A 26709-nucleotide genomic window follows, 5' to 3' on the forward strand; every position below is an offset into this window, starting at 1 on the left:
ATGGGATGTGTACGGAATGCTACCCGTGCTGACTCAGTGAAGTGTGCGGGCCATGCAGCAAGAGGACCGACCAGGGACTCCAATGCGTCTATACAGGGGAGTTAGAGAAAAAGCGAGAAAGGCAAAAGTAATTACTGTCAATTCTACCGTTAAGTCACCCTCTATTTGCTAACATCTATGCCGCTAGTTATATATCCAAGCTAGAAAGTCGGATCCAACAATTGGAAAGCCCACAATACTCAGAGGAGGGTCATAAATCAGAATGCACGCCGGTTGGTATATCATAACGCTCTAGTTCCACTAGTTCCACTATCTGAAGGATCTAATTATAGCAGACAAATCTTCTATCGCCGACACCTGGGAATATCCAACCCAAGACGCCTGGAAACTACACACGAAGCACCCACAGTCAGGCTGAGATATCCACACCCACGGGTCAGCGAGATGGAGTGAACGCGATGATGGGGGCTGTAGTGGAAGAACGCCCCAGTCAAGGTTTCTTCGGAAGCTCTAGCGCAGCAGGGTTTATGCGTCAAATTAGAACCGCAGTCGACAGGAGAGTCGCATCACCTCACCGAGGATCTTCAGTTCCCCATCTGGCTGTCCCTTCAAACCTAATGCCAACACGGAGCGAAAAACTTCAGTCTTCAGTGGCAAACTATGTACTGCCCCCGCGGAAAATGGCAGATAGCCTTATGGAGGTTTACTGGGAATGTGTCTTTCCGCTATATCCATTTCTTGTCCCGGCTGAGATGAAAACGGAGTACGCGAAAATATGGACTGGAGATAGCCTGGAGTATGATGAAAACATGTTGATGTGCACGTTGAATGTCATATTCGCCTTGGCCAGTCAGTTGGCCGACTTTGTCCCGCCAAAAGAGCGAGAAGCATCAGCGGATGCTTTTTTCTCCAGGGCGAAAGGCCTGTTTCAATTCAACCTCTGGGATACTGGATCAGCAGGTTTGATTCAATGCTTACTCCTCATGGCCCAGTATCTGCAAAGTACCGATTCTGCACATCAGTGTTGGATTGTCACCGGTCTCGCGATCCGTAACGCTCAAAGCTTGGGACTCCATCTGCCCCAGAACATTGCCCGGCTCCAGAGCTTCCAAGAGCAACAGCTGGCGCGCAAAATATGGCACGGTTGTATTTTAATGGATCGGTATGATCAACACTACTCCCTGACCGACTAATTTCTGTCATGGTTCTTATTTCAATTTCTCACAGGGTCATATCTATGACTTTTGGTCGCCCTGCGATGATCTCAAAGGCTTCTAGTGGGGCGGTTCCCCTGCCAGCCGCCGTTGACGATGAATATATCCCGTCTGGGTCTAGCAAAGAGGTATCCCAGCCTCCTGATCGCCCTTCAATGATGGCATTCTACGCTAAGTCATTGGAACTTTACGAGATCATGAACGACGTGCTTCTTAGCCTTTACAAACCAGTTTCCGACGACAATGCGGAAGATATCCATAGCTTTCATTTTGATAATGTTGCAAGTGAGGGAGAACGGACTATCTTCGAGCTCGACCGTTCCCTCACTCGATGGACACAAAGCCTTCTCCCACACTTGCGTTGGGATTCCTCAACAGTGTCCACGAATCCCATATTTTACCGGCAAAGTATTGTTCTGCGTGCAAGGTCAGTGATTTGATTTGTACTAGTGCGTCTGGTGGTATTTTGCAATAGCTAACCAATATGTTCCTCTAGGTTTCTACACGTGCGGATGCTTCTGTTTCGGCCAACCCTCTCTAAATACTGTGCTGTCCGAGATAATACCACAACAGACCAATTGATCTCGACGAACGACTCATTCCCCCATCGCGTTGCGCTACAATGCTCTATCATATGTGTGAAATCAGCTCAAGAGTCTATCGGACTAATCTACAATAATGTCCCTGCTGATGGGACCGGCGGCCCCCTGCCAGCTTGGTGGTATAATATCCTTTGTTCGTATAATCCTTTCACGGTGTTCTACTTCGCAATTCTGACTTATCTGACTTATCCAGACGTTTATACCTCTGCAACCGTCCTAATTGCTGGCCGTTTGTGCTCTGCAATCCTTGCCGAGGTTACAGAAAGCTCCATCACGCAATCTTGGAACTATGCGCTGGAGGTTCTTCGAAAATATCAAAGTTATAGCACATCCGCTCGTCGATGTGTGGCGGCACTTGAAATTCTCTATGAACAAGTTACCTCTGAAGGTCTGCTGCCAACCAACCACGTCCCGAGTCATGAGATAGGGACCAACGCAAGTGTAGTGAATGATATGTCCTTCGGCGAAGGAATGAATGCAGCTATCTTAGATAGCTTTGAGTTTCCTGATTTTCAAGATATGTCATGGTTAAACAGTGTTCCGAGCAACCTTTTCTAGCTACCTAAAGCTTTGGGCTTACAAGGTTTGCGGTTAATTGACACAATAAATATCCAGCAATACACTCAATTATGCATATCCAAGCAAGGCTGCATGCATTGCAATGACTACGAAGTCCTCTTACTTAACTAGGTAGGTAAAATCCAAGACACAGAGCGCCAAAGCTCAATGCAGTGAACCTATTTGGGAAATAAAACGTTCCCAGCTATAGGTAGTTTTTCCGTGATCGAACCGTAGACCAATCTACTGGGCATCGGAGTGAAATTTCTCACCAAACGCGATACGCATTTCAACAATCAAGACAATGTTGCCATAGCAGAAAATAACAGCGCAGGCGCATTCTACATTCAGGATGTCCGGATCCTTCGCCAGAGAAAACTATGCAACGAAACCAGAAGTTTGGGAGAATGAGAGCCTTTTCTAAATAAGCTGAGTCAGTACTTTTCATGCCGTGACTCAGTCCAGTCCTACCCGGTGGAATGTCCCGATGTCTCCTACAATATCAACTGTCATCTCAGGATAGACGAGCGAAGATCCACAGCTATCGAACGAGAGGGTGGATTTTCGGTACGTTTGCACTAATTTAGCACCTTGTAGCCGAAGGGGGGGAATATTTGGCAACAGATTTACGCCGAACTGGCTTTGGCCCACTATTTGCATTACCGGGAGGCCTCACTGGACTACCGGTCAATTAAAAGGCCATGATCGATGTGAACCAAGAGCGATTCCACACTCATATCTTCCCCATCTGTCCATGTCCAACACCCCGGGGTTAGAGGTATACCTAGATCGTGGGACTTTGACCGGCATGTCTTCGGGATGTGACCCGAACCACCCGATATCTCGGACAAAGCTGAATGTGCCGTTTAGAATATCTTATCAGGCAAAAAGAATCCGTCTGTTGCGTGTAGTCTCATTTCACTCTTGGCTAAATACTTCTTCAGATGAAAATATCCCTAACACTCTCGGGCGATCAATCACCGAGCAATTCCTCCGTTCTCCGTCAAAGCCCCGCATCCCCAGACTTCCCCGTATAATCCCTCCCCCCTTCCCCCGGTGGGGTTGATGTGGAGTGACTGTCCTTCAGACTCAGATTAGAGGCTTTCTGTGTCATTCGTGGATTCTCAATCCATTAGCAAATCTCAAAGGCCGTGTGCAAAGAGAAATACAACTGAAATGGAGCTGTGTTTTGCTTCCATGAACAGTCGGCTGATTCGGGGCATTGATATCCCGACATTTTGGGATCATTTATAAAGACAGGGTACCAATTCATGACGATGACTTTGCCAAAGAAGACCAACCCCTAAAGCCCCACATGCGCCCTTCTTTGTTGGCGGCCTTCACGGCGGCTACTGCTGCCACGGCGCTACACGTCGCAGAAAACCAGACTTACATCACTCTCGCCAATGATCGCTTATCAGCTGTTCTTCGAAAGAGTGCAGGCCAGATTGTCGATCTCACTCTGGATGGTCAGGACTTATTGGGCACTCAGTCGGGATCCACTGGAATAGGGCCCTATCTTGACTGTTATTGTACCCCGTCGGGCTTCTACACAGCTGGTGCCACATCCCCGAGCATGGAGGTAGTCCAGGGGACAGATTCTACCGGAACCAAATATGGAGGCATGATTCTAAGTGACACATATACTCCAACGGGCCAGCAATTCCAGCAGTACTGGTTCCTACGCGACGGCGAGACTGGTTTGCATATGTTCAGCCGATTGGCCTACCATAATGAGACCACACCTTTCCTTCGCAACCTGCAGGAATTCCGAACAATGTTTCGGCCAAACACCGATCTCTGGACGCATCTGACGTCTAGCGAGATCCAGACCGCACCCCTGCCAAGCAAAGAAGCCATTTCGAAGCAGATTGTTGTTCAAGATGCAACCTGGGCATTCAACAACACGCCAAGCGATGCGTACTACACCCAGTTCTCTGAATACTTCACTAAATACACGTTCTCAAACCGTATGGTCAATCTCCCATTACCCTCCATTGTTGATCAATGTATTGACTAAGTCATGGTTCTTTCTAGAATGGAGAAATAATACAGTTCACGGTCTCTATGCTGACGGGAGCACCTCGAACGGGGCAACGTATGGAGCATGGCTAGTGATGAATACTAAGGTTGGTCATATCACTCCAATCTCCACAAAGATTGAATCCCATCTAACAAGCTTATTTTAGGATACATATTATGGTGTAAGTGATATCGAGCATGTTGGACGGCAGTGACTGACATCTCTCAGGGTCCACTCCATTCTGACTTAACAGTGGACGGGATCGTTTACAACTATATCGTATCAAATCATCATGGTGAGGGCACGCCAAACATCACAAATGGATTCGATCGCACTTTCGGTCCCCAGTTTTACCTTTTCAATGGCGGCAAGGGCTCGGCATCTCTCCAGGAACTGAGATCTGAGGCAGAGGAATTAGCAAATCCTCACTGGAACGCTGCATTCTATGATTCCATTGCAAAGCATGTCATCGGATATGCTCCCTCGAGCCAGCGAGGCAGTGTCAAGGGAACCGTGAAGCTTCCCAAGGGAGCCGTCCGCCCGATTGCCATCCTCACCGTTGATGGTCAATACTTCCAAGATAATAGCGCCGTCCCCGACTCATATCAGTACTGGACCGATGTTAATCAAGATGGAAGCTTCAGCATCGACCGTGTTAAAGAAGGAAAATACCGCCTCACTGTTTATGCAGAGGGCATTTTTGGTGACTTTGTGCGCGACGGGGTCATCATTCGCGCTGGAAGGCAGACTTCACTGTATGATATCTGGAACCAAGAGTCGGCAGGAACTGAGGTCTGGCGAATTGGGATTCCCGATAAATCGTCAGGGGAGTTCCGACGTGGCAATGCAAGAGATCCATCCCATCCGCTCCATCCTCCCGAGTATCTTATCTATTGGGGTGGTTATGACTGGCGTGCCGATTTCCCTGATGGTATCAACTACACTGTCGGTACTAGCGACCCTGCAACTGATCTCAACACTGCCCATTGGTCGGTCTTTGGGCCAACGGCAAAGGATTCCCACGTCGAGTATGACACAACGTACGACTGGAACATCCATTTCAAGCTCAACTCGAAGCAATTGAAGAGGCGTAAAACAGCCACATTGACCTTGCAATTAGCAGCCGCGAAGACCGCAGCAGGCAACACGGATGTGTGGAATCCCGCCGAACCATACAACAATTTGTCACTGGAAAGTTATATCAACAATCAGGCAGACCCCCTAACTCTCACTGTGGGGTTTAATCAATCAAGCAGCTGTATTGTGCGGTCTGCTGTAAGCTGCTACCAGGTTGGGTCACGAATGGAGTTCCCTGCGGCTTGGTTGCATGTCGGAGACAATGTGTTGCGGTTGCATTTACCTTTCAACGCAACAGATACAGAGACTGCCATTCTCCCCGCCACTGTTTATGTGCAATACGATGCTATCCGGCTGGAGCTGAAGTAATATAGCTGTGTGATGACGAGTGTAGCGCTTGCCAAAACAGCCGAATCAAACTCATATGTATTCTTCTACATTGGTCATTATGGTTAGGGTATTTGGGGGTTCGCCTCAACCGATCAGCAGATAAAATCCGCCTTGTTTGACTAAATTCTACATCCACACCCGGTTAATGGAATGGTTCAAATAGAGTCAGGGGTCGCGGCATCATGGCTGTCTCCCTTCGGCCTAAAGAGATAAGTCTATGGAATCAAGCATCCTCCTTTGAGCGCAATCCGGAGTGGTTCTGGCCGAAATATAGGACCTTTCATTCTCAATAGAAATAAATACATTTAGTTAAAAAGTCCCAGGGGCTGGTGACAAACGAAAGACAAATGAATGGCAAGATCCGCTTTCAAGAACAGCGATCCCACAAATTTGAGAATGCTGGCCAACAAGATCAGATAAAAGAGGTCCACAGGTGTTGCAAGTGTACATATATGTACTTAGTACTAATATCCATGTTCAGCCCCTCCCCGCACGAGACCGCCACAATTGACAAGTTCGATGGTTCTCGTTGATATTTCCACGGCGGAAAGGGGTGCACTCGATGAAATGCAATTTACAGAAGGCTGCCGAAGCTGACACAAGGGGCGGCGACGCCGACGAGGTTGCCGTTCTATTGAAATTAGTGACTATGTTCCTCTTCCGTCGTCCTAAGGGAGCACATACAGCCTGGGAGTTGGAGTTCTGGCAGCAACCAACGGCCTGCTGGCAGTTCTTCTTGAGGAAGTCAGTCAAACCAGCAGCGCCAAGAACTATCAAATTGTCAGTCTCGCGCTTCAGTTCAATAGAGTAGATATATCACTTACCAGAGACGGGGATGTCAAGCTGGGTGCAGCCCTGGCCGAGGCCGAGACCATCGCCGCCAATGACACCGAGAACATTGGAGAGGACACCAATGTTGTTCTGGCTCACACCCTCGTTCTTGTTGATCTTGTTGCAGCAAGACATCTGGGCACCGTTACCGCACTGGTTCACTGCGTGTTCGACCTCATTGCTGGACTGGGGAGCAACGCCGGCGGCAGAGCCCGAGCCAGGCAGAGCCATAGCGGTCGCAGCGAAAAGGAAGGCAGGGACGAAGAACTTCATTTTGATTGTGTTGGAGAATGCGAAAAGCGATTGAAAGTGGGTAGATTGAGAAAGCTTGGAAGACTTTTGAAGATGAGAGAGTTGGAGACTTGGATTATGGATAAAGAACGATAAAGAACGCTGGAAATATCGTGCCTTTTATACCTTTTCTGGTTCTCAAACTCCTCTCGAGTCCTTTCTCTTCATGGCTTTGTGGCAAGAAAGACTCCGTGCTCGCCCACCATGCAAGCTCTTAGCACCACTGCAGGGGAAGTGGGTGCCTTCGTGAATTATTGCATTCGGGCAGCAGACTAGGGCTTGGCCGATATGAGTTATCGGCTCTTGACGATCCATACTCAACCGTAGGTGTAAAGATGCATGAATCTGTCCAAGATTTTCCCCTGCCGATCAACGGACCCTGCCGGTATGGGTATGTTCCCCAGACGCCGGTGGGACGAGATGTGCATAGGTTGCATATGGAGGTCAGGAAACCCTAAAGTTGAGGGCTGCTGATTGTGATCTTCATTTGGAGTGATACTCCGTACTCCGTATTTGCTGCTGCTTCTTTTTCTTCTTTTTTTTTTTCTTGGCTTTTGAATCTGCGTGTGACGTCTGGGTTCATCCGGGTTGTGGAGTGAGCATTTGATGAATCTGATCTATCACTTCCCATCGCGCCGATCTTCTTGCTTTTGTTGGGTAGAGTATTATTTTGATGTTCCATTTCCCAGTTTTGTCTTTAAGCGTTGGACGCCTCGATTTGGAATCTTTGGTCCCCAATTTGAAATCGATAGTCGCATGCGTGGCGTAGGAACCTCCTGCGTCGTGCCTGCATCGTGCATGACGCACTCCTGTCAGCCACCAACATCCACATCTCTATCCCCAGGTCGGTATGTTAATCACGATTGAGTGATACTCTCAACCCACATTGCAGAAAACCTAAAGCCGTAAACCCCCTGTCCAAATTCGCCACATACAAGCGTACGGCCAAGATATTCTATCTGTGCCGATCTAACCAAGGAAATACCAAGTTGTAGTCTCATAAATTCTACACAGGTCATCAGTATATGCATGATGTCGTATACTCATCACATAAGTTCTCGTATAGCCCCTTGCCTACCACGTAAAAGACTCCTCCACAAATTCAATAAAGCGGTGGCCTTGGCGCATCGCTAGATGTGTCGCGGCGCGTGCTTCATCTGCCATCCTTGGTGGGCCACATACCAGGATGGCAAGACTAGTACCAGCTGAGCATGCATCGCAGGCCCGGCTCATGATCAGGGATTGAAGGTCAGGTCGACCTGACTGCGTCTCGAACCCAAAGTCGGTAGGATCTTCAGAGTATGTCGTGGAATCACGCGTAGCGTAGAATGAGGCACTGAAGTCCTCTCGTTTGAGGGCGTGCTTCAGCTCCCGCCGCGCGACATCTTGAATGAACGCCGCTTGTTTGGTGGTCCAAACAAGCTCCATGTCTCTCACCCGCGTTTTCTCATTCTCGAGGCTTGCATCCCAGTCTTCAACCGACCGGCGGAGGTGATCTTGAATATAAGGCACAGCCGACGCTATCCCCGTTCCACCAACAATGATCAAGACCGATTCATACCTCCACAGTGGAAAGGTTTCTCCATAAGGGCCCTCAAGAAGAATGGTTGTTTCGCTTGTCTTATCTGGTGAGCTCAGACATTGCCGGCGCAACTGTTTGGTCCAACCGTCATACGGGCGAACCCAGAAAGTCAATTTCAACTTCAAAGGTTTATCCTGGTCCGAAGAGCCATTTTCTGAATTGCATTGGTAATCTCGGTCGGAGACAACGCCTGTAAGAAGCGGCACATGCGAAACATCAAGCGATTTGGTCCTTCCGTCGGATGTCGGTACCAACGACGTCTGGTCCCCTATTTCGTAAGACCAAGCTCCGATTGTAAAAGGATGGCTCTCCCAGCCGGTGACCCGAAATGGTTGGTATAAAAAGTAGTACTGTCCTGGTGAAGGTTGTAGCGAGGGTGTTCCTGGTGTGACCTCCAACCGCACCACGTCGGCCGTTTCATCGTAAACCATGCGGCTCACAGAAAGCTTCACAAGTCTCCTACTTGAAAAATTTACGTGAATGTTGCAGTAACACAATCGCCCAAGTCGAAGGAAGCGATCAATGACCCATAAAGCTAGTGTGGGCCATAGGTACTTCCAGTATTCGTTCCCTTCGAATATGACTGTGTGGCTGCCAATTATTAGAAAGATATGCGGGAATCTGATCAGGCTGAAGTACTTACTAAAAGCAGCCAACAAGAGTGAGAATCGAAAGCACGATATGAGCAATCAAGAAGAGCTCATATGTCGCAATGCGAATCCGATCCAACGACGTGATCAACAGCAGAACCATCACGAAAGTGCCCTAATATTGCATGAGCACTGGATTATCTATCAACTTGGGATCAGCCAAATTAGCAACTTACCAAAATACCCCATAGAACATAGGTCTTGGACAGACCCCTCCAAGCTTTGCCCGCTGCGATGTTGCAACAACCGTCAGTATTTTAGCCTGCATTAGAAATGAAATGCTCAAAACTTACTTTGGATGAACATAACGACGTAAAGGATAGAGTGCACTACTGCCTGTACAGTAGCCACCCGGGCTACATGACGATGGAATATATTGAACGATGCAAAACTCCATCCAGTGGCCCACAGGAAAATATTATTTCGCCCGCCAAAGAGCCATAAAAGGGGCAAGTTAGCAAATGACATAATCCCAGTACGGTCTGCAGAGTAACGCAGAATCTGGCTTGGGACATCGGGATAGCTTGAATTTCTGTCAATATTGTGCACGTTGTCGATCCCGCACGCTCAGTACGTACTAGATGTTTCCGGGAAAGGTGCGATAGCCCACGACACTCAATACGATGCTGATTGTCCAGAACCCCACCACTATAAGCGCCTCAACTCTGGTGGAGAATGTGAAGCCTAGCAGATGTCGACCATGTGTTGTTGCCAAAGGCGACGGAATCATCAGATGAGTCTGGATCCAGTGAAGCCCTGTCCCTACCAACGGGGTGTTTTTCAAGAGCTTTATGAGAGGATATACATTGGATTCGAGCGCACGCTCTGCACAACGTTGTCGGCGGTGGAATAACCAATCGCACAAGCGATAAGCCATCCCTAATGACAGGACGCCACCCCAATATGCGTAGCCAATATACCTAATTACTCAACACATGAACATTTTGCTCTCCGGTTTGCACAGACTTACCCAAATGCATGATGTGACCAAGTTTCAAATTCCCAAGTTTCCTAGGACGTTGATAAGCTTTAGGGCTACTAGATCCCGAGATGGTGGGGAATGGTCTCACAATCGTGTTGAACATTAGACCGAAGTAAGACGCAGAAAGAAGGACAGGCGTATCCGCTGGCTCGCCTCGGGACAACTCTTGATAGTCAACAGTCCTCATATTCTTTATGGCATCCTCTGTAAGGTTTTCGGCGACGGCTTCTCTCGGCAGCAGCTCAAGGTTTCCAAATTCTTGACACTGGTCAGCCAGCTGGGTCAGGCCTATCCCCCGTTCCTGCTCATTGCAATATATCTCGGATGCGGCGTATATCGATGCGACTTTGAGCGGATTCCGGCATTGCGATTCCCAAACGTCTTTGCCCTTTGTGGGAAGACCAACGAACGATATGTAGTTGTATGCCGAGCAAACAGCCGTCACGCACCGCTCGTCCTCGTGGTTGGCCCAGACACCCTGGGCGAGTGCGATTACCAGCCAACGGAGCAACATGGTGAGTCCCCAGACTGCAGGCCGGTCTGCGGGTGGGCAAAGAAACGGTTGAAGGCGAAAGGCGGAGCACCGGCAGTAGGCCGATAATCGCACTGATCAGGTGGGCCCATGTGGATCAGCGAAGTCTCTGAACCATTGGATCTCGGACAAAATTTCCTAAGGAATGGAATCAGACGAAGAGCCAAGTTGGATTCTGACACAAATTTTCCAAGAGAGCTTGAAAGAAATGAAGAAAGAAAGAAAGAAAGAAAGGAGAACCCGCTTGATGCGTGGAGAACTCGGAATCCATGCCCCCGGGAAAACATTGATGTCTTATCTGATCTGATTGATTAGACGACACGTGACGCCATGATTGGCTTAGCTCATTTCAGTCACTTCAAGTGCACCACCGTATATTTACTCCTCACAGTAGAGTACTCCGCTAAATGTATGTAAATTACTTGGGAACAAAATTAGATACATACCTGGGGAATGTGGTCGTTATCCTTTTCCGTTGTGGTAGAAGTTTATATCCCATATCCTTGTGATATATATACGAGGGCCTACCTAGGTACAATGCATTAAATGTTCTCCCTTGAGCTATTTGTAGCCATGCTCCCCAATTATTATTCTACATACCTACGCCCAAAACATAGGCTCCAAACGAACTATTTTTTTTTCTGTTTTCTTTTTTTATAGCAAAATTTGACTTATGAAAACTGACCATATGATGTACCACTATTTAAGTCTTGACACCCAAGACACAAAATGATACTGGCAGAACATTGGGCGGTCAATGATGATGTCACGGGACTTTTCTTCCCCAAAAGTATCCATAGCTGAAATTCAATAGACGTAAACCTAAGCAACACATCAACTGGTCGCCTTAATGGGAGGAGGCAACCGAATTCCGCCAATGAATAGCCAGAAGGTGACATCTGATCCCGGGCAGAACTTATACCTTCATGCGGTGGTTGATTTAGGCAGGTAGGCAGACCTAATCCACTTCGTTACCCCTCCAATGTGGCCGGGTGAGGACTCGTGACTGACTTAGGATATTACAGTAATGGCATCCGTTGTTCGATCTCGGACCTCTCCCCCCAACCACCCGTGTCATCCCTACTGTACATTATCACCGGGTCAACATCTCGCTCTACGAGGCTCAAGTGGATCCCGACTCAGGCAGCCGAATCCCCATTCCGCAGCATGTCATCGACCGAATCGTTAGTGCCATAGTTCGTTTCCAGATTGTCTGCGTGGAGATTGGAGTTCCCGCTCAGAACATTCGGATCATCGCTACGGAAGCAACTCGAACTGCTATCAATGCCTCCGCGTTCATGGACGCCATCCGCCATAAAACCGGGATTTCGGTGGAAGCATTACGAAAGGAGGAGGAGGGAGTTATCGGGGCATGGGGCATTGCCAGCAGTGTTTCAGACGTGGAGGGACTTGCGCTTGATTTGGGGGGTGGCAGTATGCAGATGACTTGGATCACATCGCACGCGGGCAACGTGCATATGAGTTCCCAAGGATCGGTCAGCTTTCCGTACGGAGCAGCTGCGTTGAGCCAGAAGCTCGCAGACCTCGAACGGGGCAAAGGCAAAGAGGAAGCGCACAAAGCTCGGGAGCAATTTCGCCGGGAAATGGCAGGCAACTTTCGCGCCGCTTTTGATACCCTCAATGTCCCTGAGCAGCTCGTCCGAAGAGCCCGAGAGCAAGGGGGATTTCCTCTTTACCTCTCAGGGGGGATTTCGGGGATGGGGCTATCTTCTGTTATATCTGCACCAGACCAAGGGCCAAAGTTACCCCATTTCGATTATTAATGGATATACGGCACCTAAGAAAGACTTCGAGGATACTGAGGCTCTCAAAGAGGTGGCTCGGACGGCACACGAAATCTTCCGTGTCTCAGACCGGCGACGCAAGCAAGTGCCCTCGGTGGCGTTCTTAGTCAAGACCCTGGCTGAATCATTACCGCATGGGATCAATGAAGCCCATTTCTGCCAAGGTGGAGTACGGGAAGGTGTGCTGTTCCGTGAGATGCTCCCGGTTGTCCGCCAGCAGGATCCCTTGGAGGTTGCCACGGCCCGTTATGCGCCCCCGTCGGCCGAGGCACTGGCCGCTCTATTGTTGGCGGCCCTCCCTCGACCATCTGCTAGTCGATCGTTCCCGTCTTCCATCAGTCTTCACCTTGTTCAGGCCTTTGCCAATGCCCTCTATTATCACGCCACAATGTCCAAAGAACTCTCCTCTAGTGCCGCACTATATAGCACTAGCACTGGGATACTAGCCTCCACACATGGTATTCCACATGACCACCGTGCTCTCCTGGCACTAATGCTCCAGGAACGTTACGGCGGAGAATTGCCCCCAGAGACGTGGAATTCAAGACACACCTCCAGGGAATCTTGACTCCGGAGGAGGTTTGGTGGACGCGGTATCTTGGCAAACTAGGCTTCGTCTTAGGCCAGCTGTACCCAACCGGTTCTATCGATACCTCCAAGCCTCGAATTATCCCCTCGGCACAATGGAAGAATGGGTTAGGGAAGAAGGGCAAGAAAGAAGGGTTGGATTTGACGATCTCTATTCAAAAAGTTGCATATGACCCGTCTCACTTGAGGCAAGAGCTCGAAAATGATGTGCAGAAAATCCAGAAGGTGGGAAAGCGGAAGAATTGGATTGGTGGAAGAAATGGCTGGGGCATCAAAGTGCGTGTCTCAGTGATAGAAGAGGATTTAGTGGCTCGGTGAGTGGAGAAAGGCCGTGAAGTTGGCCCATTATGTCTGTGATCATCGAATTATGCCAGTCCGTATGGCCCTGGGTTCATACACACAGGATAATATGCTTGGTTCCAAATGAACCCCGGTTGATCAAATCCACCATTATTCCGCAACGCACCCGTGGCCTTCCTCTATCCTCAACCTGGCATGCAGCCGATATGTATATGGGTCTCCGCAAAGCTTCAGGACACTTTGAATATAATTTCTACCACTAACCTCGACCTAGGTCCATGGTACCTAGGTAAATTGAAGCAAAACAAACAAACTTCTAGGCAACCACGAAAACGGAAACGAAATAAACCAAAAATGGAGTCTGGGATAATCCAATGATCCAATAATCTGCTAGACCCACATAAAGAATGAAGCTTGTCTCACTGTTGATTACCAGGTACGTACCTAGGTACCTTCCGAGGTTCCGAGGTTGGTAGCCCTATAGGGCTGAGAACATTGGAGCCTTCCACGGATTCAGTTGCATCCGAATTACACCTTCTTTCTCTTATCTGATCCTTTTTATCTGATCTTTCTTTCTTTGTTCCTTTTTCCTTCATGCATCATGGAAGCCAACAAAGGCATTAATCTGGAGAAATCCATTAGTGAAAAGGAAGTCCACGACGGAAACAATGCTGATTCGGGTATGTCCATTGACTTTTTCTACGTTCCTTTTCTTTTTCTTTTTTTTTCCCCCGCGAAATTCTCACATAACTACAGATGCAGATTCACAGACTGAAGTATTGCGGGCTGCTGGTATAGGCATAGCAAAAGATGATCCTACTGAGCCAGTTCTCACTCTCCGTATGTGGGTGCTTGGAATCGCCTTTTGCGTGGTCGTTAGCGGGTTGAACACACTTTACACCCTCCGCGCCCCTTCTTTGACAATTTCGGGCTCGGTGGTACTCTTTTTGGCCTATCCCCTAGGAAAACTTTGGGAGAAAGTAATCCCAAACCGGAAGCTTCCGCTAGGAAGATTGGCATTCGATCTCAACCCGGGCCCCTTTAATACGAAGGTAAGTCCTTTAGGAAAGACAGGTTATAGGTATCAATCTAACAAAGATTCTACAGGAGCATGTTTTGATCTATATAATGTCTAACCTTAGTATTTACGTCCGTCTTGGCGCCGATGTTCTGACAGAGCAGCAAATGTTTTATGGCTACAAGGCAGGATGGGGATTCCAATTTCTCATTACTTTCTCCACATTTTTCATCGGGTTCTGTCTTGCTGGGCTATTCCGGGCCATTGTAGTAGTCCCTCAAGAGCTGATCTGGCCTGGAGTTCTGGGTGTTACTGCGTTGACCACAACCCTACACCATGTCAACCAGGAACAGGTGCAAGTGCGGTGAGTTTTCCGGAATTTTCTCTCGGCTCACCGGAACTGATGGATGGCAGTTACAATACGTGGAAAATGTCTCGCTATGCCTTCTTCACTATGACATTTTGCATCTCGTTTTGCTGGTATTGGTTCCCGGATTTCATCTTCCCGGCGCTTAGCTATTTCAGCTTTCCATGTTGGATCAAACCCGAAAGCGAAGTAGTTAATCAGATATTCGGAATGAGGTCTGGAATGGGACTGTTGCCGATTACCTTTGATTGTGAGTGACACGACTTCGCAACTCAACCGACGCGCTAACGGGGACCATAGGGAGTCAAATATCTTACGTTGGATCTCCTTTACTCATCCCCTCGTGGGCAGTTCTCAATGTCTTCATTTCCCTGGTGTTCTGGATTTGGATTGTGGCTGTTGCTTGTTACTATACCAATGTGTGGAACACAGGCTACCTACCTTTTCAGAGTTCCCAAGGTACAACCCATGCGTTCAAGCTCTCGAGGCCACCAAAACTGACTTGTGCACACAGTATTCGACAATACTGGAAATGCTTACAAAGTCAGAAAGATTGTCAATGCCGCTTCAGGCTATCAGCTCGATGTTAATAAGTACCTTGCTTACTCTCCGGTATTTTTGCATGTTCTATAAAGTCAGAAACTCGAAATCCGTCTAACCTCAAGGGTAAAATAGGTATATATGCCAGTTACCTACGCGTTGAATATGTTTGGGCTATCATTTGCCACTCTGAGCGCTCTTCTTGTTTGGGTTATACTTGAAAGGCGTCATGTCATGGCTGACGCAGCCAAAAGGTTGCCTCGATTGGTCATGGAATCCCTTCCCGGTCGCTCCAGAGAGTACAGCGAGGACGAGAGAGGAGACCCGGATGTGCCCTTGTGGTGGTATTTGGTTGCATGCATCTTAGCCTTATTCATGTCCATGTTCGCCGTTGAGTGGTGGGATGTTGAACTGAGATGGTACGGTGTTTTGCTGGCGTGCGCTGTGGCATTGATCTTTTATCCTCCGGTGAGTCTGCCCTGTACCGATTTGCATATCTGACACGTCTCCCTGACCAATATTAGTTGGCTTTGGTCTACGCCACTTCTAATCTCAAAATCAACATCGATATTTTCTGCCGTATTGTGGCTGGTTTCGTCTTTGAGGGCAAGGTCCTGGCCAATATCTGGTTCTTTGACATCGGATACATCACGACCATCAAGGGTCTTTACTTTGCCCAGGATATGAAACTGGCGTACTATTGCCATGTGAGCGCTCTCTTTTCCTAGTTTGGTTGAACCATGCTGATACCCGAAGATCCCTCAACGAAAATTGTTCTTGGTTCAATGCGTTGGAATGCTTGTCGGCACGCTCTCCTCCCTCGGTGTCCTCAATTGGGCCCTGGATCACATCACCGGAATCTGCACTAGCGCTGCTGTCAATGGGTTCAGTTGCCCTTACAGCAGCACCCATTTCAATACTTCTCTGATCTGGGGTGCGGTGGGCCCTCGTCGCTATTTCTCGAACCAAATTGGTTATTCCGCTTTGCTTTACTTCTTCCTCCTTGGTGCCATTTTACCCATTCCTGTCTATTATATCACCCGCCGATACCCCAAGTCGCTGTGGAGGAGGGTCCATGTCCCCCTATTTCTTGGGGGGCTGAATTACCTGCCCCCTGCGACTGGGATGAATTACGGCAGTTGGGCAGTTGTCGGGCTCACTTTTGGCTGGCTGGTTCGAAAGCGCCTGCATAGCTGGTGGAGTAAATATAACTTTGTGCTCAGTTCTGCCATGGACTCATCTGTGGGAATTGCTGGTGCCATGATTTTCTTCGCAATTTATTTCACTGGCGCCAGCGAACATTTCAACTGGTGGGGAACAGAGGTTCACAAGGTGTGTGTAAATCCCTTGTGTTTAATCACTCCCACTGACTATTGGCAGAACACCTGCGATTGGAAAGGCTGCGCACATCTTTCTATACCGAAGGGCGGAAAATTCGCCATTTAGAACCCCATGTACTAATGTGCCATCTACCTGAGATGCATCCGTGTCTTTTGACCGGTGCTTGGATTCAGAGCATGCCAAGTATGAGTGCTTTTTACACCTGATTATCAGTTACTCTGATCGTATGGGGAATCTGGAATCTGTGTTTGGTTGAGAAGCAATGATAAGACTAGTCCACTCTTAACAGCTGAACAGACAGCCGCAAGAATGAAGCTATTACGATACTAACAAAGCAACTATCGCGTAGTTAGGGATATTTCAATGCAGATCAAGGCCTAGACCTCTGCCCCCTCCATCAATTAGCATCCCTAGAAACAAAGATAGAAACTTGACTAACTAGAACTTACATGTATGTACTTCGTACATCCCTGGCATTCAGCCCTAGTGGATTAGATGACATATTTCACAATACCAAGGTGGCCTTTCCATGCCCAATGCATACTTCCAATCCATTCCGGTTCCTTGTAATATTATTCATTGAACGTGGAATCCTTCGAGTGGTATTGGTATTTTCGGTATTTGTATGTATTCTTCAAGTGGGTCCAATACGAAGCCGCCGATGTCGGGAATGATTGATTAGATCAGCCCGATTGATTAGATTTCCAAGGTTGGAAGGTACATACCTACCTAGGTACCTAGGTATGTACCTAGGTAAGGTTGCACATTCGCACAATGATGAATGGCAGCTGGGATGGTTTATTTCAAACATTGAACTACATACGTGTATCAATTCTTCTAGAGCTGCAGTGCCTGACCAAGACGATCCAGGTGGCCCACTGTCTGTCCCTCGTCTTTCGAAAAGCGAAGACTAGTTTCGGAATGATAAAATCTGCCAAGAGCTAGTGCCACAATTAATCAGACCGACCCGGAAATGTGGCCCCAGCTGGTAGGAATTTGACGTCGTACTCCTCCGTACGGAGAAAAATGGGCAACTGATTGATAAAAACCCCCGGCATCAGATTCTGCACACAAGTTATCTGATCCCGGGTGGGGTCAGTGCCACGAGGAGGGGGGTTTTTTTTTAGTTTTCCTTCAGTGCCGATTGCGACCAATGGCCATGCTACAGTGACGGAAAACCCACCGATCCCCAGTGAGACCAAGAAGAATTATACATCCGACCAATATGTTGTATAGACATCTTGCTAGAAGGTTCATGTTGTAGGTATCTCATGTTACTCTCAGATATCCGCGATTTCCGGTATCAGTCCACCCTAACACAATTCTCATAAGATAAATTCTCACTCAAGGCTTAGCCCAGAGTTTTGCGACGTATTATATGTCATATAGGAAACATTTCTTCAAATGTACCTTGCATATCTGTACGTAGATGTTGCAGAGTACTCCCGAGGTCGATATGCAGGAACTAACATTCGATAACCTTGAAAGACAATTACCGAGCTTGCGTATCCTGCCAAGATTCCAAGGTTCGCTTGAAGCCTAAGTGGAGTCTTGTACGACGCCAAGATCGAGCACCAGCCAAGCACAAAAGCCAAAAACCCACGAAAATTACCTAGATACCAATACAAAACCTCCGATGTGGAAATCTGATGGAATTAATTGAATTTATCTTGTGCGGAATTTGTCGCGGTATTGTCGGCTACATCTATAAACCCGCCCTGTCCAAGGTTTTTCTTTCTCTCTTTCATTCTTCTCAACTTCCATCTACCATGGCGGCCCCAAGAAGTGTACAGCGCTTGCAGCAGACGTTGTCGCACGTACAGCCTCCTATTAATCCACAGCTATCTCTTGTCGCAGGCCCGACGGAGCCACAGCTGCTGGATATTACCTTGGGTGAGCTGCTAACACTACAAGCACTGCAGTATGGGAGAATTGAGTGCTTGGTCTTCCCCTGGACTGGTGCACGATGGACGTATGGCCAGCTGAAAGATGAGACCGACCGTCTAGCTAGGGGAATGTTGGCTTCGGGTATTCAAAAAGGCGATCGCGTCGGAATCATGGCGGGCAATTGTGAACAATACATCTCGGTGTTCTTCGCGGCCGCACGAGTTGGGGCTATTTTGGTCGTTTTGAACAACACGTACACCCCCTCCGAGCTGTATTACGCCCTAAATCACAGTGGTGGGTGATATCCACTTCCCGTATTTATTGACTCCATACTAATCTCGGCGTTTTGTTCTATTTTCATTCAGAATGCCGAATGCTTTTCATGACACCACGAATTGGACGTCATAATCTCGAGGAGGTCCTTACCCAACTTGGCCCTAATCCTAAAAAAGCGGCGACCTCGGAAACACTGGAGGAAATTGTCATTCTCCGCGAAAGCTATAACAACTTCCCCACCTATCACGATGTCATGGAACGCGGCCTGTCCCAGGCTGCACATGTGCTCCAAGACCGCGAGGCCGAGTTACAGCCGGATGATGTCTGCAATCTGCAATTCACAAGCGGTTCAACAGGCAATCCTAAAGCTGCAATGTTGACACATCAGTATGTGGACCATGTACAACAAACTCAATCTTAAAGATATAGCTAACTCCTCCGCAGCAACTTGGTTAACAACTCGCGTTTTATTGGTGATCGCATGAATCTCACCTCTTTTGATGTTCTGTGTTGCCCGCCGCCATTGTTCCACTGCTTCGGGCTGGTCCTGGGCATGCTTGCGGTAGTCACCCATGGCGCCAAGATTGTCTTCCCTAGCGAAACCTTCGACCCCAAGGCGGTTTTGCATGCCATCTCCGACGAGAAATGCACTGCTCTACACGGTGTCCCAACCATGTTTGAGGCGATCCTTTCCGTTCCCAAGCCCTCAAACTTTGATACCTCAAACCTCCGCACAGGCATCATTGCCGGGGCCCCAGTCCCACGGCCACTGATGAAGCGGCTCTTTGCAGAATTAAATATGACCGAATACACTAGTAGCTATGGTACAGTCCCCTTCTCCCTTGGTCTGCTGATCAAGTGCTAACCTAAGCCTCTAGGTCTCACGGAGGCCTCGCCCACTTGCTTCAATGCTTTCACCACCGACAGCATCCACACAAGATTGACGACCGTCGGAAAGGTTCTGCCCCACGCTCGCGCGAAGATTATCGATACCCATGGGAACATCGTTCCCGTTGGTCAGCGTGGCGAGCTTTGCATGGCCGGCTACCAGCTCACCAAGGGATACTGGAATAACCCGGAGAAGACGGCAGAGACATTCATAACCGATGCCGAGGGTGTCAAATGGCTGAAGACTGGTGACGAAGCTTCCTTCAACGCCGAAGGGTACTGCACTATCACCGGTCGCTTCAAAGATATCATCATTCGTGGTAAGTTCGAACAGCCGGACATTGATAGCGATTTCTAATTCTGAGGTCTGATAGGCGGCGAAAACATTTATCCTCTCGAAATCGAAGAACGATTGGCCGCACATCCGTCAATTGAGTTAGCATCTGTGATTGGTATTGCCGACCCCAAATACGGCGAGGTTGTTGGGGCTTTTATCGCGATCGCTTCGGGAGCAGAACGTCCGACCGACGATGAACTGCGCACATGGACTCGGGAGACTTTGGGTCGACACAAAGCCCCACAGCATGTGTTTGTATTCGGAGAAGAGGGGGCTTCGAGCACGGTTCCCGTGACGGGAAGCGGGAAAGTTCGCAAGGTGGAGTTACGGCAAATGGCAATGGCGGTGCTGGCCGAGCGCCGGAAGGCATGAACGAAAAAAAAGACAAGGAGAAAAGGAGAAAAGGAGCACAGATTGTACAGTCCTCGAGTTGACTTAGTATAGAGACTAGATTTGCAGTAATACCCCAATCCATTGACAAACTACCTAGGTATGGAGTAACTCGTGCAAATACTAATAAAACCCAAAAAGTCTGCTGAAATAAAAATCAATCGTGTATGTAATTAAATGAGGGGCGTATCTTATCAGATCTTATTATGATTGGCCCAGATTTAACTGTAACGTCAGGAACATTACGAAAAGCGGGTCTTGCAGAGAAATGCGCTACCTAGGTATTTTTCTTTTTCTTTTTTCGTTCGAGCCCAGAATCAGATTAGATACTCATCTTGTCTGATCGGCGATCATTACCACTTGGGGCTGTATTGTACCGTACTAAGTACTTTACGGAGTACAGTCTTCGGGTCCAACCGTGAACGAATTTCTATTAAGTAACTTGAAGGCATTCCTCTGGGGCTCTCTTCTATTCGCTGTTGTATGGTAAAAAAAACCAAAAGGAGACTTAATGGATGCACAGAAAGTATTCAGAGAGTTTCCAGCCACCATATATATCAGTTCTGCCAAAAAAAAATCTGGCGTACAACTGAAGTTTCTGGAAATATTCGCACAAAGTATGGAGTAATCGGAGTTGAGTTCGAGTCAATTCAACCGAAGGATCCATGGATGTTTCACCCGTGGACATTTCCATCGGATCTGATAAATCCGTGCCAAGAACCTTGGGAGAAGCCAAGAAAGGAACCTTGGAACCTTGGAACCCTGTTATCCGATGTCGCTTTCAATCTGATAAGATCCGGACCCGCATAATCCGATGATATGACGGTATGTTTTCTTTACTTTCGTTTAAGTCCAGAGCTCAGTTAGTTCCTTGGCCTTTTTCTTTTTCTCTCGGTTTCTTTTCTTTATTCTCCTTTTCCACTCTCCCTCTCTTTCTTGGGTTATTGCTCGTGTCACACATAGCTCTCCTTCTCAACCCATAATGCCCTCCAATGACTTTGTCAGAACTGTATCCCGCAACTTCCGAGTACTTGTGATCGGGGGCTCTTATGGTGGTCTATCTGCTGCGTTGGCTCCCATCGATCTTTCACATGGTCGCCTCCCGCGTTTCAACTGCAATCCCGATGCCAAAGCTCCTCCTCATCGCATTCCGATACAGATAACCGTAGTTGATAAGCGAGATGGCTATTGTAAGCTCCCCAGAATATCAACCATTCATTTACCATCACACTCTTACCCACATGTATAGTTCATCTAATAGGATCTCCAAAGGCCCTGGCCTGCGAGAAATTCGCGTCCGAGGCATGGACTCGTTTCCAAGATATACCCGGGCTCAAGTCTCCAGATCTCAGCTTCATCCAGGGAAGCGTCAGTTCAGTTGATCTCAGTGCCAAAGTTGCCCATATTGTCGATACAGACACCAACAACAACCGCACGGAGCCCTATGACTACTTGATTGCAGGCTCAGGGCTGCGTCGGTCTTTCCCCACTGTTCCCCAATCCTTGCGGCGAGATGAGTTCCTTAAAGAAGCCAGAGAACATATGACGAATGTGAAGCAAGCCCGTGATGGCATCGTAGTTGTCGGTGGAGGTATGTCTTCTCCATCACTATCTGCTCCTTTCACCCCGCTAACGTCCCTCTTTCGTGAATAGGCGCTGTGGGCGTGGAGATGGCTGCCGAACTGAAGATCCTTAACCCAGCACAAAAGGTCACCCTGATCCACTCTCGTAAGCGCTTGTTATCTTCGGAGCCGTTGCCCGATGACTTTGCCGAGCGCGTAGTTTCTATATTGCGTGATACAGGAGTGGAGGTCATCCTAGGACAACGCGTTATCGATACCACCACTGTGGACACGAAAAATGAGACAAGGGTCTGGAATCTCACGCTCAGCGATGGCCAACAACTCAAGGCTGGCCATGTTCTAAATGCCGTCTCTCAAAGCGTTCCAACCTCAACATACCTGCCAAAAGAGGCCTTAAATGAGGAGGGGTACATCAAAGTGCACCGCTCGTAAGGCTCTCCCCCAATGTTGCTCACAGAATATTTCTAATGTATTGCAGACTACAATTCTCCGGTGCCATCCCTAACGCAGAGCATCATTGGGCTGTAGGAGACCTCACTGCGTGGGAAGGTATCAAGCGCTGTGGTGGTGCAATGCATATGGGCCATCACGCGGCGATCAATATCCATCAGCACATGATGGCCCAGTGCATAGGTGGAAAGCCAGACTACCAGACCCTGCAACCGTTCCCGTCTGTGATGGGCCTGGCTCTCGGTAAAACGGCTGTCAGTTATATCCCTAGTGAGGGCACCCGCGAGGGCGAAGGCCTGATGAAGAGCTTGTTTGGCAAAGACATGGGACATACCAGTGCGTCTTTATCATCTGGAATTTTTGAATTGAAAAGCTGACCCAAATTGTAGTTTGTTGGAACTATATGCGCCTCGGTGAGGCATGCTAGGCGTGACCTAGTAGAGACTCATTACATTTTGATTTTGATTTGTATATTATACATATTATAATTCCCCCGGGCATTCCAGCAGTATTTCTATAAATTTACAAATCATCTCTATAGCCTTAGTCAAATCCCTGTTTTGCTTAGAAATCGGGTTCCACTTGATTCCCCCACGTTCGTTGGCTTCATATAAAACAACCCCCTCATTTTACTATTGTAGGCAAAACATATCTCACCTCATACATATCCACAATGGCACCATTCGGCACTATCTACTCTTATCAGCCCAGTCCTCGGGTCATGAAGGTAAAAGAAAGCACTCGAATGGGACCCAGAACCCTGAGCTAACCCCTTATAGGCCCAGGCTGCGGCCAACCTGAACGGCCTGGAGCTGGCAGTTCCGGAATTCGCTTTCGGAAAGACAAACCGCACCCCGGACTTCGTGTCTAAGTTCCCTTTGGGTAAAGTGCCCGCCTTTGAGGCTGCCGATGGAACAACCCTGTTCGAGTCGGACGCCATCACCCAATACATTGCCGAGAGCGGCCCGGCCGCCGATCAGCTCATTGGAGCCACCCCGGCTGAGCGAGCCACCATCCGGCAATGGATCTGCTATGCACAGGGCGAGATTTTGGACCCTGTGACGGAGTTGGCGCTGTGGCGTCTCGGTTTCCGCCCCTACGATGAGAAAGTGGAGGAGACCAACATCGCGCGTCTGCAACGCTCGCTGGGATGTCTCGAGACTCACCTCAAGGACCGCACTTGGTTCGTGGGCAACGAAAAGCTCAGCTTGGCTGATATTACTGTTGCCTCGGCCCTGGTCTGGGGTTTCTCCATGGCCATCGATGCTGAGATGCGCCAAAAGTTCCCCTCTGTGGTCACCTGGTACGAGCGCACCCTCGAGGCCGAGGGCGTCAAGGAGGCCTTTGGTGAGAAGAAATACATCGAGAAGCGTCAGGGTCCCCAGGCTTGAGGCTTGACATGATAGAAAGTAAATAGCATTAGCACCCGATCAAAGAATTACGATATTATATTCAGTTTCACGAAGCACTTGGATTATATAAAACGAAGGGACCTACAGAATCATGCTAGCCATATCATAACATACAAACAACTGACTCTCAAGCGGTCGGGCCAAGAAGAGTACATATTGACAAGTCCTGAAGAGATATTCCCACGGCAGGCATCCCATCACAGACGAGCAATCAAGCTGCCCTCGCCTCGTACCGTTCCCATCGCCCGCGCGAGGTTTCGGCTGGCCCAATCGGCGATCGCCATGTTGGTGACCATAGGGTTCACACCGCTAGCGCTAGGGAACACCGACGCATCCACAACATACAAACCGTCAGTACCCCAGACTTGACAATTCGGGTCCACCACACCTAATTTGGGTGACTTGCTCATACGGCAGGTACCCATCTGGTGTGCACTGGCAAACAAACCACGCCCCGGGTTCAAAGGGGACTTCCGACGAAGCTCGTCAATCCAATTCTGCAGGGCCGCGTCGTTGGTGCCGTCAGGGGCCTCGGGGTCCGAAGTCTCTGGCCGGATGAATGGGGGAAGGTCGCGATAAACGGTATGGAACTCTGTGGCGCCGGTGATATACGCAATCTTGGCGCAAGCAATCATAGCCTCCACGATGTGTTTTCGGTCAAAGGCAGAGACCGTGTAGTCAATCCGGCACCGTCCATCAACAGGATCTGGGTAAACACGACCAGTATCACGGTCTTTGGTCAAGGTAATGAAGCTCGTGCTGCGGCGCATCTTGGCCGCCCACAGCTTGTACTCCAAGGAGTCCCGCCAGGGAAGATGGGAATGAACACGGAGGGCATCATTGAAACAGACTCAATCTTCACACCATGTCCATTTCCATCAAGGTCTTCAAACTCGTTGACAACCGTTGTGAGTGCAGAGCCTTCCCAGGGGTGAGTCTCCTCATTAAAGACAGCACCAGCTCCCATAACTGTGTAACAAACAGTAAGTGTCCGTAATGTGGGTTGTAGTGGGGGAAAGCGGGAGAGTGCTTACCTGGGTGAAGGTAAAGGTTTCGGCCGATCTGGAGGTTGTTCAAACCACTACGCAACAGCAGAAGAGGGCTTTGCAATGTACCGGCCGATATAACTACTTTCTTGGCCTTGATAATCACCTTGCGCTCCACCGCCGCAATACCACCGAGGCCCAAGTGTGAATCCCGCGACTTCCAGGTTCCCTGCACACCAGAAGCAACCTTTCTGCCGTTGACATTAGTGAATAGCACCTTCTCGACACAGAATCCTTCCATGAAGCTCGCGCCGGCCTGGGCAGCGTCCACAAGGAATGACTCCGTTGGACCTTTCTTCCCACCTGAGGCACATCCTAACGTGCAATACCCACAGTAGTGCTCACCGTGTCCAGTGTTTTGGGGAACTGTTTTGGCAGCGTAGCCCAGTTTCCTGGCGCCTTCCAGAATCACCCTATTCTGATGGTTATGCTCAACATGCTCCTCGTTAACACCCATGCGATCGCAGACACGGTCCAAGCTTTTCTGGAAGTCGAGGGAGGTAAACAAAGGCAGCCCAGCATCCGCCCATTCCTGCCGGACATACCCCTGGGTCTGTAGAGATGCTGACCAGTTAACGGTACCGCCACCGCCCCACGTTGAGCCCGCTAGGACTGCCATCGAACCATCATCGCTGGAGATAGCACCTCCGTTCTCAAACATGTTGACAAATCCCTCATTCGGGCCCATGGGGAACGTGTTGGATGGATAGGAATAGGACTTTTCCACAACCAGCACTCGGTAACCCGCTTCGGCGAGGTTCTTTGCAGTCACGCTACCGCCGCAGCCACTTCCCACGATAACGACGTCGGTTTCAATCGTTTCTGGCTGGTCCCCAGGAGGGAATTGCAAAAACTCATACTGGAAACCGTCGACACGTTTGCCATGAGCAGGCAGGCGTGGGAACCCCAGCACTGGGCCTATGGTTGGACTGGTGATAATCCAACATTTCTTAACGATGGCGGTGAGTCCTCGGTAGATGGCGCGGAGAGGAGGCAAGCGAGAAGTGTCCCATCCACGCACAACCTTTTCCCGGAATTCCACCGGTTGGTCCTGCATTGGCGTGGTGGAACCCGTTATAATCAGCGAGCCCGCACGGGTGTTGAGCGCAGTCAGGATAAACCCGAAGCCATTCCTTCCCTCGTCATGCACATAGTCGCCCAGGAGTCGCTCCACTATGGCCCGGAATTGCGGGTTTGAAGAAACGTTTTCATGCAGATATTGGGTGGCAATGTTCACGGCATCCGGTCCAGAAATAACTGTTGACAAGCTGGATACGGCAGAATTCCACTCTGCATCTGAAATCACTCGGTCATTCGATGACTTGGCAGTTGCCGCCGTGTGGATGGAGGGCACAAGTGCGTCGGCCAGCGCATACAAGGTCTTCCACTGCAACTCCGAGAAGTAAGTGGCCGAAGGCGCTGGCGGAAGAGGGACATCCCTCGGGGTGTATGTGGAGACAGCATGGGTGGGCATATTTGCAACCAGAACAAAGGTCTCGTAGATCGAGCTCCGATGGTGCGGAGCAGAATGGGAATAAGAATTCTTTGATTAAAGAAATGAGATTGTGGAGCAAAGAGAGAAGTGCATCTGGGCACGGGTCACGGACGTTTATAATATACGAGCTCGACCTCAGGTCCCCACTATGGTAACAGATACATATTCGTTCTTAGGTGCATGTTTCGGACGATCATGGAGAGAGTAGTCCGTATAGACTAGTACTGGACTCCTCATACGACTGTGTCCTGTCA

The 26709-nt window shown here is 49.0% G+C and overlaps 10 protein-coding genes across 10 annotated transcripts; 7 read left to right on the forward strand and 3 right to left on the reverse strand.

The window, feature by feature from the left end:
* Positions 1–617: 617 nt before the first annotated feature.
* Positions 618–2374, forward strand: N7489_000008 (transcription factor domain-containing protein; the record flags this gene model as incomplete). The annotated part of the gene is made up of 4 exons (XM_056705764.1): positions 618–1162; positions 1228–1641; positions 1711–1949; positions 2010–2374. 4 exons carry the CDS (start codon positions 618–620, stop codon positions 2372–2374), a joined length of 1563 nt encoding a protein of 520 aa, XP_056570066.1.
* Positions 2375–3689: 1315 nt separating this feature from the next.
* On the forward strand, positions 3690–5843 carry rglB (polysaccharide lyase family 4 protein; the record flags this gene model as incomplete). The annotated part of the gene is made up of 4 exons (XM_056705765.1): positions 3690–4344; positions 4412–4503; positions 4564–4578; positions 4626–5843. 4 exons carry the CDS (start codon positions 3690–3692, stop codon positions 5841–5843), a joined length of 1980 nt encoding a protein of 659 aa, XP_056570067.1.
* A 595-nt stretch (positions 5844–6438) lies between these two features.
* Positions 6439–6968, reverse strand: N7489_000010 (uncharacterized protein; the record flags this gene model as incomplete). The annotated part of the gene is made up of 3 exons (XM_056705766.1): positions 6439–6495; positions 6549–6634; positions 6689–6968. The coding sequence occupies 3 exons, from the start codon at positions 6966–6968 to the stop codon at positions 6439–6441; spliced, it is 423 nt and encodes a 140-aa protein (XP_056570068.1).
* A 1092-nt stretch (positions 6969–8060) lies between these two features.
* On the reverse strand, positions 8061–10714 carry N7489_000011 (ferric reductase family protein; the record flags this gene model as incomplete). Its single annotated transcript, XM_056705767.1, has 7 exons — positions 8061–9159; positions 9212–9333; positions 9395–9447; positions 9512–9741; positions 9797–10138; positions 10189–10229; positions 10289–10714. 7 exons carry the CDS (start codon positions 10712–10714, stop codon positions 8061–8063), a joined length of 2313 nt encoding a protein of 770 aa, XP_056570069.1.
* A 1000-nt stretch (positions 10715–11714) lies between these two features.
* N7489_000012 (putative transcription regulator (RTG2)) lies at positions 11715–13443 on the forward strand (the record flags this gene model as incomplete). The annotated part of the gene is made up of 4 exons (XM_056705768.1): positions 11715–11724; positions 11861–12228; positions 12275–12995; positions 13040–13443. 4 exons carry the CDS (start codon positions 11715–11717, stop codon positions 13441–13443), a joined length of 1503 nt encoding a protein of 500 aa, XP_056570070.1.
* Positions 13444–14026: 583 nt separating this feature from the next.
* N7489_000013 (uncharacterized protein) lies at positions 14027–16796 on the forward strand (the record flags this gene model as incomplete). Its single annotated transcript, XM_056705769.1, has 10 exons — positions 14027–14105; positions 14188–14477; positions 14533–14807; positions 14858–15060; positions 15111–15269; positions 15325–15422; positions 15486–15818; positions 15875–16057; positions 16107–16682; positions 16731–16796. 10 exons carry the CDS (start codon positions 14027–14029, stop codon positions 16794–16796), a joined length of 2262 nt encoding a protein of 753 aa, XP_056570071.1.
* Positions 16797–18460: 1664 nt separating this feature from the next.
* Positions 18461–20451, forward strand: sidI (putative long-chain-fatty-acid-CoA ligase; the record flags this gene model as incomplete). Its single annotated transcript, XM_056705770.1, has 5 exons — positions 18461–18872; positions 18944–19241; positions 19299–19678; positions 19733–20062; positions 20117–20451. The coding sequence occupies 5 exons, from the start codon at positions 18461–18463 to the stop codon at positions 20449–20451; spliced, it is 1755 nt and encodes a 584-aa protein (XP_056570072.1).
* A 1000-nt stretch (positions 20452–21451) lies between these two features.
* On the forward strand, positions 21452–22929 carry N7489_000015 (putative pyridine nucleotide-disulfide oxidoreductase AMID-like; the record flags this gene model as incomplete). Its single annotated transcript, XM_056705771.1, has 5 exons — positions 21452–21659; positions 21719–22060; positions 22123–22480; positions 22531–22838; positions 22892–22929. 5 exons carry the CDS (start codon positions 21452–21454, stop codon positions 22927–22929), a joined length of 1254 nt encoding a protein of 417 aa, XP_056570073.1.
* A 246-nt stretch (positions 22930–23175) lies between these two features.
* N7489_000016 (glutathione S-transferase family protein) lies at positions 23176–23893 on the forward strand (the record flags this gene model as incomplete). Its single annotated transcript, XM_056705772.1, has 2 exons — positions 23176–23229; positions 23282–23893. 2 exons carry the CDS (start codon positions 23176–23178, stop codon positions 23891–23893), a joined length of 666 nt encoding a protein of 221 aa, XP_056570074.1.
* Positions 23894–24111: 218 nt separating this feature from the next.
* N7489_000017 (GMC family oxidoreductase) lies at positions 24112–26434 on the reverse strand (the record flags this gene model as incomplete). The annotated part of the gene is given in 3 exon segments (XM_056705773.1): positions 24112–24764; positions 24779–24883; positions 24949–26434. The coding sequence occupies 3 exon segments, from the start codon at positions 26432–26434 to the stop codon at positions 24112–24114; spliced, it is 2244 nt and encodes a 747-aa protein (XP_056570075.1).
* Between the last annotated feature and the right edge of the window lie 275 nt (positions 26435–26709).

Source organism: Penicillium chrysogenum (assembly GCF_028827035.1).
Source record: "Penicillium chrysogenum strain IBT 35668 chromosome Unknown utg000001l_segment0_segment0, whole genome shotgun sequence".
Lineage (NCBI taxonomy): Eukaryota > Fungi > Ascomycota > Eurotiomycetes > Eurotiales > Aspergillaceae > Penicillium > Penicillium chrysogenum.